This window comes from Thermobia domestica, chromosome 9 (genome assembly GCF_964235325.1).
Source record: "Thermobia domestica chromosome 9, izTheDome1.hap1.1, whole genome shotgun sequence".
In the NCBI taxonomy this organism is placed as follows: Eukaryota; Metazoa; Arthropoda; class Insecta; order Zygentoma; family Lepismatidae; genus Thermobia; species Thermobia domestica.
The window spans coordinates 115952231-115973734 of NC_137462.1; the positions used below are offsets into that span (position 1 = coordinate 115952231).

The 21504-nt window shown below is 36.9% G+C and overlaps 1 protein-coding gene across 2 annotated transcripts in view; it reads left to right on the plus strand.

Annotated features, from left to right (window-relative positions):
* LOC145694955 (uncharacterized) overlaps positions 1 to 21504 on the plus strand; it is a 229111-nt gene that overhangs the window by 20952 nt on the left and 186655 nt on the right. For both annotated transcript variants that reach the window (XM_081771761.1, XM_081771760.1), the window contains exon 2: positions 19920 to 20596. In XM_081771761.1, coding sequence (XP_081627887.1) covers positions 19944 to 20596 — 653 coding nt within the window. In that variant the 5' untranslated portion in view covers positions 19920 to 19943. The remainder of the gene's footprint in view (positions 1 to 19919; positions 20597 to 21504) is intronic.

Consider the following 21504-nt stretch of genomic DNA (forward strand, 5'->3'; position numbering starts at 1 on the left):
AGGCAGGGACAGGATGTCCACTATGGCTATTTCACTGTGAGGTGGAAGGACTTGGGACACCACTACTTTACTCAGTCCCTAGAAAACAACAAGGAAAGAGAGATAAGAGAATGTAATTTTAGGGAAAACGACACTACTGTTTCACCGAGGATCGTCCCCGGCAGTGAGGGGCAACAGCAGGGCCTCCTCGGTCGTCATCAAACGAAACCCCTGCTGGAATGTACGATCGCTGTTTGGAAACTAGAAAATCTGGAGAAAGAAATGGAATGCCTGAAGATAGATATCTTGAGAGTCAGCGAAGTTAGGTGGCTGATGGAGGAGACATGTGGAGTGGGGACTTCAGAATGATTTACTCAGGAGCTTTAAATGGTAGAGCAGGAGTCGGTTTTGTCTTGAATAAGAAGATTGGACAAAGTTATAGACAGCTGGAGATACAATGAAACGATAGTAATGTTGAAGATAGCAACCGAACCAAGGAATATGTCAGTAATCCAAACCCTATATGCCTATATGCCTACATCAAGCTACACAGATGAGAAAGTAGAAGAAACCTATGAGCAAATAGAAGAAGTATTGATGAAAGTTGAAGACCAGGACAATTTAATCATCATGGGTGACGAACGCAGTAGTCGGCGAAGGCAAAGAAGAGAATGTAACTGGGAATTTCGGCCTAGGAGAAAGGAATGCGAGAGGTGCACGAGTAGTTGAGTTCTACAAATGCCATAATCTGACTGTAACAAACTCTCTCCGATCAACCATTAAGAAGAAGGTAAACATGTACAAGACTAGTAGACAAAGAAAGATGCCAAATATACTATATACTGGCCCGACAAGCATTTAGAAATAAAGCGAAGAACAGTAAGAGTTACCCAGGAGCAGACGTTGACTCAGGCCATAATTTAGTTTTGATGCAGAGTGAACTCCGACTAAAGAGGAAAAGAGTGGTAACGCCAAACAAAAGATGGAACACAATCAAGCTTAGAAGAGATGAAAACATGAAAAGGGAATTTGCAAATTTGACAGACAAAGAGACGTCTAAGATAGCTTTAACAGGTGATGACATCAACTCGAAATGGGAAGCCATGAAAGCATGGATTACAAAAGCTGCCGACGAGCACATAGGAAAACAAAACGAGAACCCAATATAAACCGTGGATAACAGCAGAAATATTGGAAATGATGGACCAAAGAAGACAGTTCAAGATAACAAAGAAGAATAATACAGAAGGTGCAGAAATCACATCAACGGAGAAGGAAAGAAAGCCAGAGAAAACTGGATAAACAACTTGTGCAAAAAAAAATTGAGGAAAATATGGTCAAAGGCAATGCAGAAACGGCATATAGAAAGGTTAGGAAGCAGTTTGATGAGAAAAGGAAACGCAGAGTCGACAGAGACAAGGACAGGACAACGCTAGTAGAAGAGGAGCAGATGACAAGATGGAAGGAATACATTGAAGAACTACAAAGGAGACAGATAGAACGAAGAAGAGATAGAGAGGGAAGAAGATGTCGATGAAAATGAATTAGGACCATCAGTTTTACAGCGCGAATTTGACAATGGTTTGCAGAAAATGCAACATGGTAAAGCCCCAGGAATAGACCAAGTACCAACGGAAGTGATTAAGAACCTCGGAATAGCAACAAAGAAGAAACTATTTAATTCTTATTAATGAAATGTACATCTCGGGAAAAATGCCAAGAGACTTCGAGAAAAGCATATTGGTGCCCATTCGTAAGAGAAAAGGCGCACGGAAATGCGAAGAACACAGAACGTTAAGTTTGCTTTCCCATGCGTCAAAAATACTGGGCAAAATTATCGCACGGAGAATAGAAGGGAAAATCGAAGAAGGGCTATCGAAGGACCAGTTTGGATTCAGGAGGAAAAGAGGAACAAGGGATGCAATACTGAGTCTGCGGTTGATCATGAAACAGCACATCAGAATAATAATAATAATATAAAATAAATAAATAAAAATTGTAATAGCATTTGTAGATATAGAGAAAGCTTTTGACAACGTAGATTGGAATATCATGTTCAGAGCACTGAAGAATCTGAAAGTGGCTTACAGAGACAGAAGAATAATATACCAACTTTATAGGAACCAGACAGCTGTTATAGAGAGAGATCAGAAGGAAGCAAGAATAAGTAAAGGAATAAGGCAAGGATGTGTTTTTTCACCTCTCCTATTCAACGTCTATATTAGAAAAGGCTATGAAAGAATTCTTTGACAAAAACAAGAAAGGCGTAAAAGTAAATGGTCAGGTTTTCAGCACAATAAGGTTTGCTGATGACATAGCATTGATCATCGCAGGCGGAGCGGAGAACGAAAAGGACCTGCAGGAAGCATTTTCAAACTTGAACGATCAACTGGAAAAAAATATGCAAAATGAAGGTGACAAAGTGCACAAGAGCAGGACAGGAAAAGGCAAACGTATGGCTAGATGGAGAGAAAATCGAAGACGTTAAGACGTTCCTCTATTTAGGAAGTCAAGTATCCTCGGACGGAAAAAGTGAAAAAGACGGATAGCACAGGCTAAAAAGCATTCAATAGGAAAAGAGGAGTACTAACATCAAGAAATGTGTCGTTGGACGTTCGTAAACGATTTATTAAGAACCTGGTATGGAGCGTGGCGCTTTACGGTTCAGAGACGTGGACATTGAGAAAAGCGGAAATATCCAAGCTGGAAGTATTTGAAATGTAGTCTTGGCGCAGAATGCTGCGCATATCATGACCGAAAGGAAAAGAAATGAAGACGTACTAAAGGAAGCAAACGAAGGACGACAGATCATGAAGATAATAGGAAAAAGAAGAAACAGCATGCTTGGCCATCTTATTCAACACTCCTATTGGATCACCGTGCTGATAGAAGGAAAACCAGGAAGAGGAAGATCAAGGATAGAATATCTAAACGCAGTTACGAAGAAGAAGCCTTATCAAAGTATAAAACAGCTCTCCCAAGCGAGAGAAAAGTTTTAAAATTTCCATGTTGCCCACCAACCCATGGTTGAGGTGAAGAAGAAGAAGAAATTTATTACATGATCACACACTTTGTCTCGACGCAAAAAGGCGTGAAAGCATATGTAACGTGTTGTACAATGCCTCCAGTCTTGAAAAGAAAAGCGCAGTAAAAAGCTTTATCGGTACTTTTTAAATCCAATAATGAAGATTCTACCCTATCACCTAAAAATAGGTAATATAATTTAAAAGGTTAAGCATTAAGGAAAAAGTACAGCAACGTTTGTCAAAATGACATTTTTTTTTTCATAAAAGTTACTGATATTTGGCAGAGCCTATTTAAAAAAAAAAAAATGGAATTAGCTTGCGGCATGAAATACATAAATTTCGCCTAAAATTTTAAAATCTAAAATAAAATTTCGGAGAGGGAATAGGACCCCTCTAAATATGCCATATTATCTGGGAACAAATAAACAGACGCGTACACAAAAGAATTTTCGTCTTTAATGTCGATGGTGATTTCCCCGTTGGAATAGTTAACGATTTAAAAACCCAAACCTAATATTACGAAGGGAAGAAAGCAAGCTTGCTCCGTTACAAGTTCAAAACGGGATTTTTCGTAATCATCCTCTGCATGACACTTGTTTTCATGCTATCCTACACATTTGAGTCTCATTGCATTATGATTATTAACTTCTATAATCGAAATAACAGAACAGAAACGAGATTTTACTTATATTCACCTTAAATTAATTTATTTTGGACTTTGATTTAAATCAACGACTTTTATTTAAAAAATCAAGTTATTTAAATCGTAATTTAAATCAAACTGATTTAAATCAATCCATCCTGATTTTTACGGCAGTTTAAAGAGGTACTTTGTGTGAGAAATACAAAGTTCTCCTGAATACTTCCGGTGAATGATTTTAACGATTTCAAATTTAGTTTAACACCGAAACAATGCATTTAGCAACTTCATTTGGTTTCTGGGGATGGAGCATCGTCCAATAGGATCGTGTATAATTGTTTTTTCGAATTTGAGTTTCGTTGCACATTTCTCTGATGAATTTCCAGTGTGTCGACTGATACTGGAATTTTGATCCACAACTGGAAAATCATGAAATTGGTAATTTGTCAACATTGCTTTCTTTTAATTGTTTTAATAGTCTTAGACATTTAAAGCAATGGGTGGAGTGGAGGGCTGTGATGGGAGTTGGGAGGCCCCTTAAAAATTTTTAGAAAACATTGTATTTCAAAATATCAAGGCTAACTAAATTTATTAAAAATAAAATATTCTTTTAATGGTGAAACAATTACAAACCTGAAATCATCAAGGGTGTGATTATTCCTAAAGAACTTTAAAAAAATCATTATATCAGGTACTGAAATTTTTGCTGATAGTTATACTGAATATACTGGAAATATACTTGAATTTTGAAAATGAAACTCAGTAGACACCCTGAATTTCGTGAAGATAGTCCATAAAAATCTGTTTTGACCAAAGCTCAAAAATAGGCGTAATTGGAGTAAAGAAATACTCAAAAAAGCCAACCGAGGTAAGTCAGATTTGGTGTACTATATCATTACAGGAAACGAAACTTGATCTATTCATACGAACTCGAAACTAAAGAGCAGTCCACTGTTTGAGTGTTTAAGACTGAGCTGAAATCAGTAAAAGTTGTTCGTTTAAGAAATGCTGCCAGGCAAATTCCTTGTTTCTTCGATGGCAACGATAGCTTTAGAAGATCGGACTGTAAATGCTGAGTGGTGTACAACAATTCGATGAATTGGGTGAAAGAAACCCAAATCGTCCCATCATTCTTCACCACCATAATGCCCGCTTCCACTCAGCACACCAAACTAAATTTTTTCCAGTAAAAATGTGAATTAATGACTCATTGTTCACACCTAAGTTAACACTCAATGACCTTTTGTTCCCATACGTGAAAAATAAGATGCATGGTAAGCGATTTGTGTTGTCTGAAGCAGTTGTTGACTCATTCCAAACAGCGGTTCCTTAGATACTTCTTCAGACTTCTGTGAAAGGTAAACGAATAGACTTAAGCAAACAATCAGATACAACATAAACATAGAAAGGTCTATTCCCGCGAATTTCATAATATCGGAACTCGCACCACCATAAGTAATAGTTTCCAGGAACTTTTCCTGTAGCCCGCGTAGATTGCATTTACGTATCCATATATTTCTACCACTACTAGCTTGCCGAATTTGGCGTCTGTTGCAGTGAACTCTGGCAATACGTACCTTGGCAGAAGGTTTGGGAGTATCTAAAGATGCAGGAATGAACGCGTGAAATTTGTGTGTTCCAGGAATTGTGATTTGTTGAACGATCTTGTAGGAATGTTTTTGACACGTGAACAAATGTAAAATTCACTTCAGTAAAGTTTGGCGCTGGCGGAGTAAAGAATTGTATTATTATATGGATTCTTCAGGTGTGTTCGTGCTGTCAATATGTTGACCATGGCACTAGCCTCTCTTTCGGTAAATAACTTCGACCAACTGAGAAAGACGGGTAGCTCTGTCGAAACTGTATAGGATAATTTTAACAAGAATTAGTTATTGGTAAGTTCTGTATAGTTATTTAAATTCTTTCCGAATAGTTTTTAAAAACGGTTTCATTCAAATTTAACTACCTTGCATTAAATTTCAGCTTACCCTCTTTCATTAGGTGGAAGCATCAGTTTTCATAAATGTTTTAACAAGTATATGAGGGGAAGTCAAAAAAGTAAAGGAACTTGAGAAAATGCACATTTAGTCTAATGATAGAAAACTGAAACGTACATTAATTTTCTATATTATCTTTCTGCACTTCAAGGCACTTTCCCAACGTTTCGCAAGTTTTTTTTTTTTTTTCTGATTGCGTCGGAGAAAAAGTTTTTCTGTTGCACCTGTAACTAATTTGCACCGCATTAATGACTTCTGCATCGGTTGCAAGTCTTCTTCCCCTAAGCTCCTTCAATAGTCCAAACATATGAAAATCACATAACTAGGTCTGGTCTGTATGCCAGGTGTTTCAGCAGTTCGAATCCGAACTGCTTTATTGTTTCGACCGTCCGTTTGACAGAATGTGACCGAGCGTTATCTTGCTGCAATGGCACCTTTTCATAGTTTTCCACGACGTTTGGATCTGACTGCAGGTTTCAGTTTAGTTCGCAACACATCACAATAGTTCTCACTGTTCACAGTTCGCCTCTTGGGGTGAAATGGACGGCTATCACACCTTCCATGTCCCAGAAGAGTGTCAGCATAATCTTACCAGCTGATGGTTGATGTGTAAATTTCTTAACTTGTGGTGATGATGGCTGTTTCCAAACCATGCTCGCAGAATTGCTTTCCGGTGCGTGATGATGTACCCAAGTTTCATCTACAGTAAAGATTTGCTGTAAAAATCCATCTCCCTCGCAACGATAACGGGTCAAATGTTTACATAACGAGAGATGTCCAACCTTTGTGCCATATGCTGCGCTGACAATTCTTTCAGGACCCACCTTGCACACGCTTTTCGAAAATTTAACCTATCGACGCCGAACCACGACTGATATGTAAAGTATTGGCGATTTCGTCCACTGTGGTTCGTCAGATTTCCATCACCATACAGTCATTGACTTTTAGATTGTCCTCTGTCGTTGACTTCCATAGCCTGCACAATCTTTCCTCGTCACATCAAGTTTTTCCCTGTTTGAAACGTTCTCTCCATTCGTAGATCTTGCTTCGCGGTAAACAGCTGTGACCATACTGCGCTGCCATTCGATGAATAATTTCCGCAGGTTTAACACCTCCCGCAAACAAAAAGCTAATCACTGCCCTAATTTCCTCCTTGGTGCAGATCGACAATGAAGCTGTCATGTTGAACGGTATGCTACACTTCAACGACTGACACGGGAATAAGAGTGACACGTTGCGTAGAAGTGTTTCAGACGACACTAATTCAGCGCTGGTTACTAGCAGTGTTACCAAACCCTAGTGCGAGAAATTGCAGGAGTCCCATTACTTTTTGACTTTCCCTCGTAAATAGCAACTACAGGAAACAAAATTTGGGATAATATGATTTCGGTTGTTAACTTCTTGTTTCCAGTATTGCTAATAGTAATGCCACTGTGGATTGCATCACAGGCATTTAAATTCTGTAATACTAAATTAGAGATGTGGTCACACTTTGTTAATATATCTAGCATGACTTCCTTATGCTATATACTAGGGGCCGAAAGGTTTTAGATACTCTTTGAAAAATCAATTTATTCACATGAAATCTTTTAGAGTTTCTCAAAATAGTCCCCAAAGCATCAACACTTGGATTCTTTAAAATGTTTATTTTATTTTATTTTTTATTTATTATTATTATTATTATTATTATTATTATTATTATTATTATTATTATTATTATTATTATTATTTGAATATCAGAAATTTCATTATTATGCGCTGCGATAGTCTTTCACTTGTTTGAAAGCGGCGACCTCGAAGCATTTTTTTCTGAGTTTTGGGAAGAAGGCAAAAGTCACACTGACCTAAATATGGAGAAAGTCGGGTGCAGTAGAATACGGACGTCACTTTCCTGTAGAAACTTCACTTCACCGTGAAGTTTACGGTGGCTCATTCCATGTCAAATGAACCAATATCAGATTTTATGGTTGCCCTTACATCATGGATTTTCTTCATATTTTGTCTGTGGGTAGATACCTATGAGAAATGACCACAGGAATATTTGCAGATTTTTATCTCCTAAACGGACCTCAGGAAAAATAAATGAAAATCTGGCATTTTCCGAGACTTCTGCCGCGGAAAAATCGACATGTAATGTTAAAAATTCTGTAACTCCCTTATTTTCCGGCCAATTGAAGTGTTTCTGGTGTCAAATTAAAGCTAATAGTCTCTACTGTTCAGAACTACTGTTGAATCAGAAAAAGTGGTTCATAGAAAACAGATACAAACTCTGAAACACAATTTGTATTATTTATATGTGATTTTTGTAATAATAATAATAAAAAAATCATATCTGCTAAATCACTGAAAACACAACCGCCACATTTTTACCTCATATTCACCTAAATATGTATGTTCAATAGTTTATTTTAACCAGATTTGGCCGCACCTTTTCATTAATAATTAATAAGTTACAACAAATATAAGAGTTATTTAATGGGAATAAAAAGATACCATATCTCAATAATAGACCATGGATTTATATAGCGTATACTGGACTTAAATACATACAACTTTTTATTCATAAGGTCCCCCTTCTTCCTTGCTTTACATGGCAGTATACTATCAATTTAGTAGATATTAATGTCACGATTCCGAATTTTATAAAAATCGAAAATTCGGAATTACGTAATAAAGTATATAAAAATGTTTGGGAAGAAGAACTTCAAAAATTACGTCGAGACACTGTTTTTATTTATACAGATGCATCCAAATACCCAGATTCTTCAGTGGGCGCTGCAATGTTCATCTCATCTAATAACCTTACTCTTAAATATAAATTACCATCATCATTATCAATTTTTGAAGCAGAAGCTTTCGCCATTCGTCAAGCATTATTATATATTTTAAAACATAGAATACTTGTATCATGTATATGTACTGATTCACTTAGTGTCCTTCAAACACTGCAAAATACACACTGGGATGCAAAAGTTACTTGGACAAATTTAAATATAAAACATCTTTACAAAACACTTCAAAATAAGAATTGCATTGTACAGTTTTACTTTGTGCCTTCCCACATTGGCTTAAAATGTGGCGACCTTATAGACAGTGCAGCAAAGTCTGCAAGTAGAAATGGAAACCCATATTACATAAAAATTCCTTATAGAAGTTACCATTATATCATAAATACACGTTTTTCAACAATAGTAAATCAATGGCAACAAAATAATAAATTATTACTTTTAAAATACTTATTGGGAAACCATAGAACACCATTCTCATAAACCCAGGGAATTTATAAAACATTGATCAAGAAAAGAAATCATTATATATTATAGAATTCTTTTAGGTACAGCACTTACCCCAGTTAAATTATTCCAAATTAAAAAAGGAGACTTATCACTGTTGGTGTGATAAGGATATAGGCACTCTAGATCATTTATTATTCGAATGTACTTACAAACCCAAAGATCTACATTTCTTCAGAAATTAAATTATTATATCGGAGTGGGACCATATAATTACAAATATATTATAGCAACCTATAATTGGAAAGCAATTCGAAGCATGATATAATTTATTCTTCTTAATGGTATAAATATTTTTTTTTTAAAAAAAGGGAAAATAAAGAAAAACAATAAATTAGTTAAATATGAGAAGGAATATTAAAAATAAACTTGCTCAAAAATATATCAAATATATATATATAATATAATATAAACAAAACAAAAGGATATAGAACAACTTTGAAAATAAATACAAATAAAGTGCGTGAAATATTCCTTCCACTGAAGAAGATTGTAACTTAAGTTGAAATATTCAATGGAGATCACCTAATGAACTTAGCATTTGGAGCCTACTAACACTACATTTAAGTCGGAGGCGAAAACTTAAAAAACACTGATAATAGTTATGAAGAAAGAAAGAGTTTGTATCTGTTCTCTGTGAACCACTTTTTCTGATTCAATAGTAGTTCTGAACAGTAGAGACTATTAGCTTTAATTTGATACCAGAAACACTTCAATTGGCCGAAAAATAAGGGAGTTACAGAATTTTCAACATTACATGTCGATTTTTCCGCGGCAGAAGTCTCGGAAAATGCCAGATTTTCATATATTTTTCGGGGGGCGCGGTGGCTCAGTGGTAGAGCGTTCACCTCTGGTACTTGGGGTCCCGGGTTCGATCCCAGCCCCCGCCAAGTGAACTTTGTGGTGGACAAACACCGTGCTCGTGGGTTTTCTCGGGCTTCTCCCGTTTCCTCCCACTTTCTTCATTCCACCATTTCACTCATCTCTCATAATCACCGTCTCCTTTAGCCTAACCGGCATAACCGTGGGACGTAAAACTCAAAGATTTCATTTTCATATATTTTTCCTGAGGTCCGTTTAGGAGATAAAAATCTGCAAATATTCCTGTGGTCATTTCTCATGGGTATCTACCCAAAGAAGAAATTTGAAGAAAGTCCATGACATAAGGGCAAATGGCATTGGTTCATTTGACATGGAATGAGCCCGGTGCTATGTGTGGCCGTATATGTCGTGATGAAGTAGTAAGACAGTGAAGACGTAGAGACAGCGGAGACTTTCGGTGGGCGAATCTCCAAGCTTCAAAGACACTCAGAAGGCAAGAAGTAACGTACCACTCTGCTGTCACTGTACGTCAATCATCTATTCTGTTTCCAGCCTTAGAAAAAAGTAGATGTAAACAAACCCACCTGACTACCAGTGGGTCGATGGCCAGTGATTGGTTGTTGGACTCACTTCACTAGTATCCTATCAATATCATCATCATCATCATAGGTATTCTGCCTTTATTGGCAGGTCACTTGCCGCAGCTGAGAAGCTTCCATGCTCCACGATCCTCCGCTAACCTTTTCGTCTTCGCGTATGATCTTTCTGTTTTAATATCATCCATTAATTGTAGTCTCCTTCGCCCCCTCCCTCTCTTTCCCGCCACCATACCCTCTAGGACGTCCCTCATGATACAATCTCTTCTCAGGCAATGTCCCAACCAGTTTCTCTTCCTCTTCCTAATAATATCTAAAAGTGTTCTTTTCTCACTATCAATATAATCCCTACTAAAATAATAATTTTAAATAAAGATATCTGAATTTATCCTGCATTTTGTGGTAATAAACGCAATATATATATATATATAAGATATTTAACAACAGATGTAGCTTGATTTCAACCTCACCCGTATTTGGACACACAGTATTTACTGCGTATGCGCATGCGTTCGCACGCCTACCCCACTCATTTAAAATTATTGCAGAATTCAGAATTTCATGGCGACGATGTGTGACAATAATCCATTTTCGTTTCGTATTATAAAACACAAAAGAAGACACAGGGACAGCGGTAATCTTATTTCTATAAGGATTTAAGAAAATACATATTTCCAACATAGCAGTAGTCAGTATCAGTACGTATTTACCAACCAACTGTAGCCTTACACTTTGGAAATTATGCGGCGACAGTAAGTGAGCGGATGGTCTTGCTGTTCACGTCTCTTGCTACCGAAGCACGTGAGAGAGCCGCGGAGTAATACATTTCGCGTTGTTTACGTCTACCCTGTTCTAAGGTTGGAAAGACTTTAATTATAGTGGCTACATGGTCCGTCTTATAATTAAAAAAAAAAAAAAAAAAAAAAAAAACTTTTGTTTTGGAGTCATAGTTCTATATCCATGTTTCGTCACCTGTGACGATATTACAAACGTCTTTACTTTGCCCGTGCGAATATTTTAAGGATTAGATGCACCATTCCACGCGGTTATCTTTTTCACAGGCGCAAGGACGTGTTGGACCCAGTTATTGCAACGCTTGGAAAAGCTGAGATAATCTTTTATTATGGACTGGGCTGCAGTTGATCCAATCTTTAAGGTTGATTGAATTTCCTCGCATGGGATATGGCGATCCTCTTTCACAAGATTTCTTACTGCTGCAACATTTTCGTCCGTAACTGCTGTGCTAGGGCACCCAGAGCGAGACTCGCCTGTCAGGCTTTGTCGGCCGCATTTGAATTCCACAAACCAATTAAAAGCTGTTGCTCGTGAAGGGAAAAAGTCCCGAAACACTATTCTAAACGAACATTGCACTGCTTTTGCGTTAAACCGTACTTAAAATCATAAAACATCGTTGCACGAAAATCATTTTGCTCGAACTCCATTGTTGCCGACTGACAATCTTAAACTAACCTACACTTCAAGCTCTCTAATTTTGAAACAAACATTTTTAGCCTTGCTGGCTAGCCTTTTAAACGTGATACGTTTCCGTACGGCAACTCTCTTTGCATTTTAGTGTCTAAAAACCTTCGGCATGTCCCTCGTATTACACACAAAAAAATCAAAGGTTGGATTGGTAAGCTTTAAGGGTAAAATAAAAGGCAAGTGCAAGGAAAATGGACTGTCTATGTTTCGTTACAGTTTTGGGGGGCATGTTGGCTCAGTGGTAGACTGTTCACCTCCGTTACTTGGGGTCCCTGGGTCGATCCCAGCTCGCGCCGTGTGGACTTTGTAGTGGACAAACACCGTGTTCTTAGGTTTTCTCGAGGTTCTCCCTTTTCCTCACTTTCTTCATTCCACCATTTCATTCATTTCTCATCATCACCGTCTCCTTTAGCCTAACCGGCATAACCGTGGGACGTAAAACCTAGATTTCATTTCATGTCATTTTGAGTGTCAGTTTTATTATACATGATGCAGAACAATGGAACGTCTAATAATTTTATCTAGATAATTAGAAACGTAATGTGTAGACTATTAAAACAGTGTGAATTATTTGTGGAAATGAAATAAAAGTGACAATTAAGTTTCTACTAACTGACGAGTTATCGCTGAAGAAATCTGTTATAGTTTTATAACTCGTGTAAATTACATTAGCATGCGTTTAACACAGTTTCAAAAATGAATTGGTGCTCTTTTCAATATGTAATTACATAAAGAGACAAAAACACTGATGAAGAGTTTTTACAATAAGTTACGTGTTCTTAATTCAGTTCTATATTTACATCACAAACAGAAAACACTAATGAAGAATATATCCCAGCAAATCAACACAATTTGAAATAAGTTGTAAATATACACCAGAAAACTGTAATTTACGAGTATAGATATGAATTCCCTGTTTGGATTCATACGAACAGTTTCCTGGCACAATACTGCCAACTTCCAATGATGAATTTTTTCTAATTTTAATAATAAAGAAAAATATAAAACGTGTTGAAAGAATATTTAATAAGAATAAACTAGAACGAATTTAATTTAAATACAAAGAATGTTCAAAAAGTTTTGCACAGTGGTCTCTATTTTTTTTAATTTTATTTGTTGCAGGAGGAGAATGAAATTTTTTGTGAACAGACTTGGTACATTTAGCTATACTCTGAGACTACTCAATGTAGCCTCCACCAGCTGTGACGCTTCTTGTCCAACGTTCTTTCCATGATGTAAATGTACTTGGGTAAAATTCTGGGGATTGACTTTTACACCATCCCTTGATATAGGAAATAAGATCTTTCTCACTATCAAATATTTTACCGCTCAGGTGGGCCTTCAGACGACCAAAGAGGAAAAAGCAACCATGTTTTATCCTGGGTAATGACGCCGTCAAAACACTTTCCACTCTTCAGTAAAGGTCGTCATGAAATTTGATCCTTCATCCCACACATCCTTCCTAATTTTTTTCATTTCTCTTGTGCATAGATACTTCTTTACCCTAGTGACTGTACCACTGATACCACACCAGTCATTTCATCAAGCTGTCGTGTCGTCAGACATCTGTCATTTTGGATGATTTGATTAATGGTCTCCTTATTCACATCACTCACTATCATCGATAGTCTACCGCATCGTGGATTGTCCAGTAGAGAGAAATCACCTTTAAACTTCTGCAACCACCGCTGGATACTGCTGCGATCCAATGTGTCCTCCCCATAAACAGGGAGCAATTTCATGTAAATCGATGTGGCAAAGTCATCGCCGTTCTTGAAGAGGAACTCCATCACCGACCGTTGTCGCAACCTAACATCTACTTCACGGTCCATTATGGCTCACCTGTAAATAAAAGAAAATACTTTTATGTACCAACTTATAGCTAAATGTTCCAAGTATGTTCACAAAAAATTTCATTTTCCTCCTGCAACAAATAAAAAAATTAGAGACCACTGTGCAAAACTTTTTAAACACCCTTTGTATGATTATTGGTTAGTTGGGTTGGAGTTTAGCATTCTCTTCAGATCAAAGTATGAAACTGTAATTTACGGTGGAATTCGAACCACCATAATGTGTTTAGAATTCATTGCTTTCCCTCCAACAATGGAATCGGAAACCCTTTCAGCAACCCTGATTATTGTTGTTATACGTAGTTTTCATCTAAATCCAGGGTGTCTATCGGTCACGAAAGTTACGAGTGTCACGAAAAAGTCACGAAATCAGAAAACGGCCATGAAAATCAAGAAAAGGTCACGAAAGTTGGCTTTTGGGTCACGATTTTTCTTTTTTATGTACACATTAAGAACAGACTGGAAAATTTTGTTCTATAAAACGTCAAAATTCACCAACAAAAATGTCTATGATCGGCTTTAGACGCTACCAAATCGTAACCAAAGCATGCGTCTATCGCATGCATGAAAATTCAGCCTAACTCGCACCCAAAGTTGCTCTTAAGAATGTTAAAATATTTTATAGTCTGATAAAGAAAAGGTCACGAAAAAGTCACGAAATTTCATTTTGTAATTTAGTAGACACCCTGAAATCTTTATCCAGATTTTCCTTTTGCTTATTTAGTCTAGAATTTTTAGTCCTAATATAAAAAGCTTCAAAACCACTCCTCTCTTCGAAAGGTGAAGAAGACTAGTGTAAAACCTTAACGTTCTGAATATTGTAGCTTTTAGATGTATAGGTATTTTCATAGTCCTTACATAGCGTTGTCATCCTAACATTCTTACATCACTTGTATCCTCTATATGCGAGTAATTGCAATTTCTTAAGTTTTCAGCTGAAAACCTTCAACCGAAATATTAAAGAAATTGAATTTACTTAGATATAAAGGATATAGTGAATAAAACTGATTCACAACTTTGTAATCTTCACCGATAACCACAATGCTGACGTAAATTGTGCGCTGGTCATTTCGTTATATGTAGGATATACATGGCAGCACACTGTCTAGGATAAAATGTGACTTCATGATATGTAAATTGTTTATTTAGCGCTACGTGTTCGTTTTGTTTTTTCGTGGGACTACAGTTGACTAAGTATAAACTTGTAACCGCTACGAGAGTATTTTTTGTGTTGTCAAGTTCCGACTCAGTACATTGTATCGTATAATTCAAGTGTGACGTGGTCTAGGAGATACACATCAATTAATTTTCAACAAGGCAAAATGGATTAGGCGCTAGAAGAAAGGCCTACACTGTTCTTTGTATATATTGATGCATCCAGATTCACGTTTTATTGGTATTATCTGATATATTTATTATTACATGTAAGAGTAGGTAATAATAAGATTATTATCATTGTGATTTAATAAAAAACATTTTAATTGTAGGTTAAAATTAATGGAAAATGTTGAAATTGTTGCAAGCAGCGTATTGGTGAAAATTATATATACATATGTGTATTATGGTTTATTCCTGAAAAGTTATTTCTACCATAAGAAGTAAAATGTTTGTAACTAAACTCAAATACGTTATGTTCAACGCATGTGATAGAGTATCATTATTCGGTGTAAAATACAAAGTAAAAAATAAATTATTTCAGTTCTATAGTTTTGTCTTATTCCTGAAAGAAGGTAAAACCAGAAGGTTGTTCTGGATACATGTAAACAAGTGTCACATAATATTCACCTCAAGTGATAACAATATCGCCATCAGACTCACATCGGGGCTGTTCATCGAAATATCAATAAATGAAATTACACACTACTTCTCAAGAAGTTTTAGACATCCCTGCCGATGTATAAGATTGGCCCTTTCTGGCACACGCATACTGGGAATCACGTGGTCTTAATTAAGGAAATCAGGCTTAGCAGTGACAATGAGTGTCGGAAGGAGTTCAGTTTATTTCAGGATCGTTCAGAGACATTTTCACATGTAAATTTAGTGTTGTGTGTGAATTGTCAATATGGTCCAGGGGTGCTCACAGGCAGTTTGTAAGGTAGAGGTTTGCACTCATGAGATTTTCTTTTGTGTGTGTGGGGGGGGGGGGAGCAATTTTTCATTAAAAATGGCACAATCGAACTTAAATTATACCATCATGATTCTTTTAAGAAAGCTAACTCTGAAGGATAACATGGCATGTATAACGTTTTAAAATAAATAATTGGCATAGCCAAGAATACTCTCTCTTTCAATTGAAAGAACAAATTGGGGTGGGAAGTGTAACAAGTATAGACTGATCCATTTTTTTTTTTAATGGGGGTTACAGGCTACTAAATAAATAGCCTCCTATCTATTTCATACGCCTAGTTTTTGAACCTTTTTTTTTTTTTTTGTATAGGAAGAGCGGATTGCTCTATTACTCTTTGGGACGGGGGGGGGGGGCATGAGCACCATTGGTATGATCCATTACAGCCAAATTTGGTCATCCGAAGTCAGCGGCTGATGACGTAATGAAGTAGACATATACAGGTATTAACCAGTGTCGCGAAACTGCCCGGACTTTCCACAACAATAACAAACTGGGAAAGGAGGACATGAAAATGATGAAATTAACTCACCGTTAATCGGTTCATATCACCATCAAGAGTTCCAAATGGCTACGGATATATTCCTCTCCCTCCGTACCTTCAGAACAGCTGTGTACTATCTGATTCCATGGAAGTCCATGGAAGAGGTGCTACACACAAGCTTAACATTGCTCGCACTACCATGGTGGCTTGACGGGCATATCTAACGCCCAGAGAATCTCCAGTGGGCTAGTGGAAGACGGTTCTATGGAGTAATGAATCAAAGTATATATGCTTCCATTCGCATGGAGTAGTTTGGACATGGTGCCAACCCGCAAACGCTTCTCAGCTTGTAATAACAGTGAAATTCAATAGTGGTGTAATGGTGAGGTTTCGGTGTAGGGTATTTTCTGCTGATATAGGCTGTCCGTTACTTGTTCCTGGAAGTATGAACAGTGCACAGTGCGATAACGCTTTGGACTCTTCACTGCTTCCCACTATGTCAGTTCAGCGGAATATACCAATGTCCTTGTTAAGACGAAAATACTCCCTACCAGTAATCCATCATTATAATTGGTATATTGCGATAATTCTGTACAACAAGTAGAATGGCCTGCTCTTAAGTCTCGATCTCCAGCCGATCGAACATCTGTGGGAGAAATTGGAACACATTTTGAGGTTCCTCCGAATCGTCCCTATTCGCCGGAAGCACTGGATGCCACCTTGAAGGAGGAGTGAGCGGCCGTAACGCCTAATATTTATCAGAAACTGGTGGAAAGTTTCTCAGGGGAGTGCATGCTATGAAACAGGTAAATAGAGGTATGACAATTATGTAAGTCGTCAACTTTCTCAGTTTACCAAGTAGAATGTCTGTGCCTGTCCTCTGCTCCCATGTAAATGCGTACATTTGGGAACTCCTATCTGTACAAACGAGATATTTAAGTTAAAAATGGGGTCGTAATTGTTGACTGGAAGTATTGCGATCTTTATCTTTACACTGTATCAATATTACGAATCACTAATTTTCTTTCATATCCTAACAATAACAACCATGGCCCACTTTAGGGGTGTTTCCCTGTAGAACGTCGATATGTCTCTGTGCATGACTGAATTTGGATTTGATTGAATTGAGTTTAGCGTCCTGTTCAGCAGTGATGCTATATGAGACGTGGACCTGCAGCGTAACATGGGATCCGAACCACATGAGCTTTCGCCAGGAATCGAACCGAGTCTTCCACGCCAAAGGAGCGTACGATAGCCACTCAGCAACGATGGAGCTGTGCATTGCTACAATGATAGGTATTTCAGCACTGTCGGATTGGTAATTAAACGCTTTTATCGAGTGTGTCTACATGCTTCCTGTTATTTCCTGCAAGTTGTTGGGTACTGTTTATAGTTTCTGGCAGGTAATCTTTCCTTCGTGGATATGGCGGGCTTACAGATTGTGTACTCTTATGTACAATAACAGCATAGCTTGAGACGTTTATAAATGGTTCTCTTGGCAAACTGAAGACACATGAACCTTCCGGGCCATCTTCGTGGGAGCGAGTGCTGTTGGAAATTATCCAACGTAAGTCACTCAGCATTTCGTTGGTTAATTTGTTATATTTCTCCACGGACTTCAAGTATAACAAGCCACTATGTTAAGAACACATTTTCCTGCGGTCAGATCCATTACCCCGATACTGTTTTCCAGTCCTGCCATAGGTAAACTTTATTTAGAAAAGGGCCATACTATATCCTTCTCAGTAGCATTTCGGTTTCGGCAGCAGTGTACTGCTGCACGCACTTCATCCCAAATTCTAATAAAGGAAACCACGTGCGGCCCTTCACTAGAGCTTATGCCTCCTGATGGCAGTAGCGCATCCGACTTGTTCACGTGTATCTGAAACAACTTTCTGAAAGTCTCCACATGCTCAGTGATAGCATTACGTTTCAAGGAAACATATGTCAATGCAGTTCGTGAGAATGCATCGAAAGAATGTATTTCGATATTTGAAATGAAATTCCGTATTTTCTTACTGTGATTTCTGTAAGTATAAATATGTTTTCATTGAAGATAAAACCTAGAGTTCTAAGCTCATGCATATTCACAGAGTAAACACTCGAAGTTTTTATAAATGAAAACGTGAGCGTTACTGATTACAGACGTCTTCTTGAATACACCTTCAGGTTAAGAAAATACTTTTATTGGTAAGTATATTGCACTGTAACTTTTTACATCTTCATGAAATTAATATATAATTATTTTTGTTCATTTAGACTATAACGTCCTAAAGAAAACTAAAAAGTATTTGTGGTTGAAACAAGACACGAATAAAAACAGAAAGAGAGAAACGTAGCTCTTATATATGATGTAATTAACTGAAACCCGTTTGTAGACAGATCTGCGAAAGTACTACTAGTGTTTAAGTACCCTTTATACACAATATAAAGGCATGCATGATGAGTCAAGCATTTCTGCATCAGAAGAAGCCATCATAAGAAGACCTAAGATGTGAAAGCCAAGGGAAAGGTCATAATTGTAGGGAGGATGGCTGAATATTTTCCAGTTTAATTTTCGGAACAAGTCCTAAACGTTGCGGTAATATGGTGGCGGGCATTATTATGCAATATAATTATCTCAGAAGTCAAAAGTTCAGGTCTTCTGTTTTCAATGAATGTGCAAATACGGGTCAAAGTCTTAAGTAGCGTTCGGCATTAATGATTTCTCCTGATTCCTTGAAGTCAAGCATGATCGATCCATGGCAATCAAAGAAGACCGTAACCATGACTTTCCCTACAGGCGTTTATGGTTTGAATATCTTGGGGCATGGAAAAAAGGATGTTTCCATCGCATACTGGAAGATTTTGAACTTTATTCAAAACGGTGATACCAAGATTCATTCACAGCAACAATACACAAGAAGTCATCCTCCGTCTGCTGGTAGCACGGCAGATGTTCAAGGGAACATGCTATACGTTTCAACTTTTCTCTCTCTGTCAACATCCTGGGAATACAGTATGCGCACACTTTGATATGCCAGATGTTTCACAGTCTTCTGGACAGTGCCATAATTCGTGTTGAATTGCTTTGCTATGGACCGACTATTCAGACGTCTATTCCCACCTTCGTATGATTGTCCTCAGTGGCAAAAACCTGGACTTGACCATGACAGAAAAATTTACTAGCTTTTGCACATCTTTTCTGAAACTTGACTAGTCAGCCGCTATGGTTTCGAACACGGATACGTCGCCATACACACCCTTCATCCGACAAAACACTTGGGCTGGTTGACATCTTTCGGTAGTGAATTACTGTTTGACAGTACATTGATCTTGTTTGGGCAGGTTGAGAAGGCGAACGTCATCTTTTAATAATCTAATAATAGTTATTTCTGTAACTACTTAAAAACATGGAAACAATATTTTTGATGTACATGAACAGATATGCCCTGATATACCACTACAACTACACATTCCTTTTATCACACCATATTGCAGGTATGGTCAACAACTGGTTTCAGTTGATCAACACTCATAGTGAATATTTGGAACAAATTTGACATATTTTTGAAAAGGTTGTGGTAAGTAACATTAATGATTTTGAGGGCTAAATAAATATATATTATTCTATCCTTTTTTTCAGCATTTTCACGAAAAGATTGCAAAAATGTCGAAACCTATTGACACGGTAGATGGCTCCAAAAACAAAAGTGATGGTAAAGCTGGAGTTCATAAAATATGTACAATTGTGTCTGGATATAATAAAATGAGTCCACATACTAGCAGTAACTATCACCCTTACAGACAGCCTCAGCGATCTCCACGAATAAGACGGAACAGCAACCATAGGGAATCGACACAAGATCCTTACCATTGGTACAGTCATGGAAATAATTACCAATATCCCACTCCAGAATATTATAACTCATATTCGTATAGTGGTGACGCTTATAATCATAGTGGTGACGCGTATAATCAGTATCAACCAGAAATGTACACAAATTACCATCAATACGGTTATACAGATTATAGTGCGTATTCATATAGCAGTGAACAGGAACAAACATACGGAAACTATGATCAGTCTCAGTGGATGGAATATGGTAATTACAGCGTGTCGGAAACTTCTAATTTGGAACAGAGCTCTGAAATTGCCTCAAACTGTTTTCAATCACAGCCTTCAGAGGAAACACAAGACACTGTTCCTGTGAATGAGTTTGTTACTACAGAAGGCAGTCAAGAGAGTAGCATTAACGATGCACACACCCTGAAGAGTGATACCATAACTTCGGATAGTACATTAGTTTCACAGGATGAGAGGTTAGTTAATAATTTAAAAATACTTATGCTTATTATTTCGTAAATATAAGTTGATTATGTTGATTAAGATAATTGATTAGGATAGTTTTGTAATTCTCTTTAACTGAATTTTCTATTATATGGACTAAAATATATTTCGTAACTGATAATAAATATATATATATTTATGAATGATCTGGTTTTTATTTGGAAAATACTAAACTTTCCTTTACTATTTCTTCTTTATTTTGAATACAATTGAAAATGATATAGGGATATTATTTCAAGAATTTCCATCAATAAACATATTGTTTGAATTCCAAAATGTGTATATCAGAATTCAAAATAAAATATATGCTGTAAAAGATAATAATTTACATTAAGTCTGAAATATATTTAATTGCTATCTGACCATGTAGTTTTCCTTAAGTAAAACCCTTAAAGAATTTTCTAACACTGTACCTAATTAAGATACCGGATGACGAAAGAAAATACGAAGACACCCACAGGTTAATTCGAGACAGAGTAGGTAATTTGAAATATATTTTATATTGACGAAATGTTGAATTTCTCGTAATGATTTATGTAATATATGTTCTGGATAATTTGTACGTTTTCTAGAGAGTAACTTTGACTTCAAAAGAACGAGCTCAGTGATGTACTCAACAATTAGAGTAGTTGCCAATGACTAAAATATCTGTGTATTAAACAGGTCATTTATACGCTTTTTATATCCCTCGTAGCACCAAGGCTAGCAAGTTACGTTAAGCACCAAGGAGGGGTGCAGTTGCACCCCATATGGAAATAGTTTAATACTTATGTAACACTTGCTTATGCTTTATAATTACGCTTGAAATTAAGAAATAAATGTATTTAACATATTTTTTATTGTATTTAGTCGCTTTCATTATATAAATTTATGCACAAAA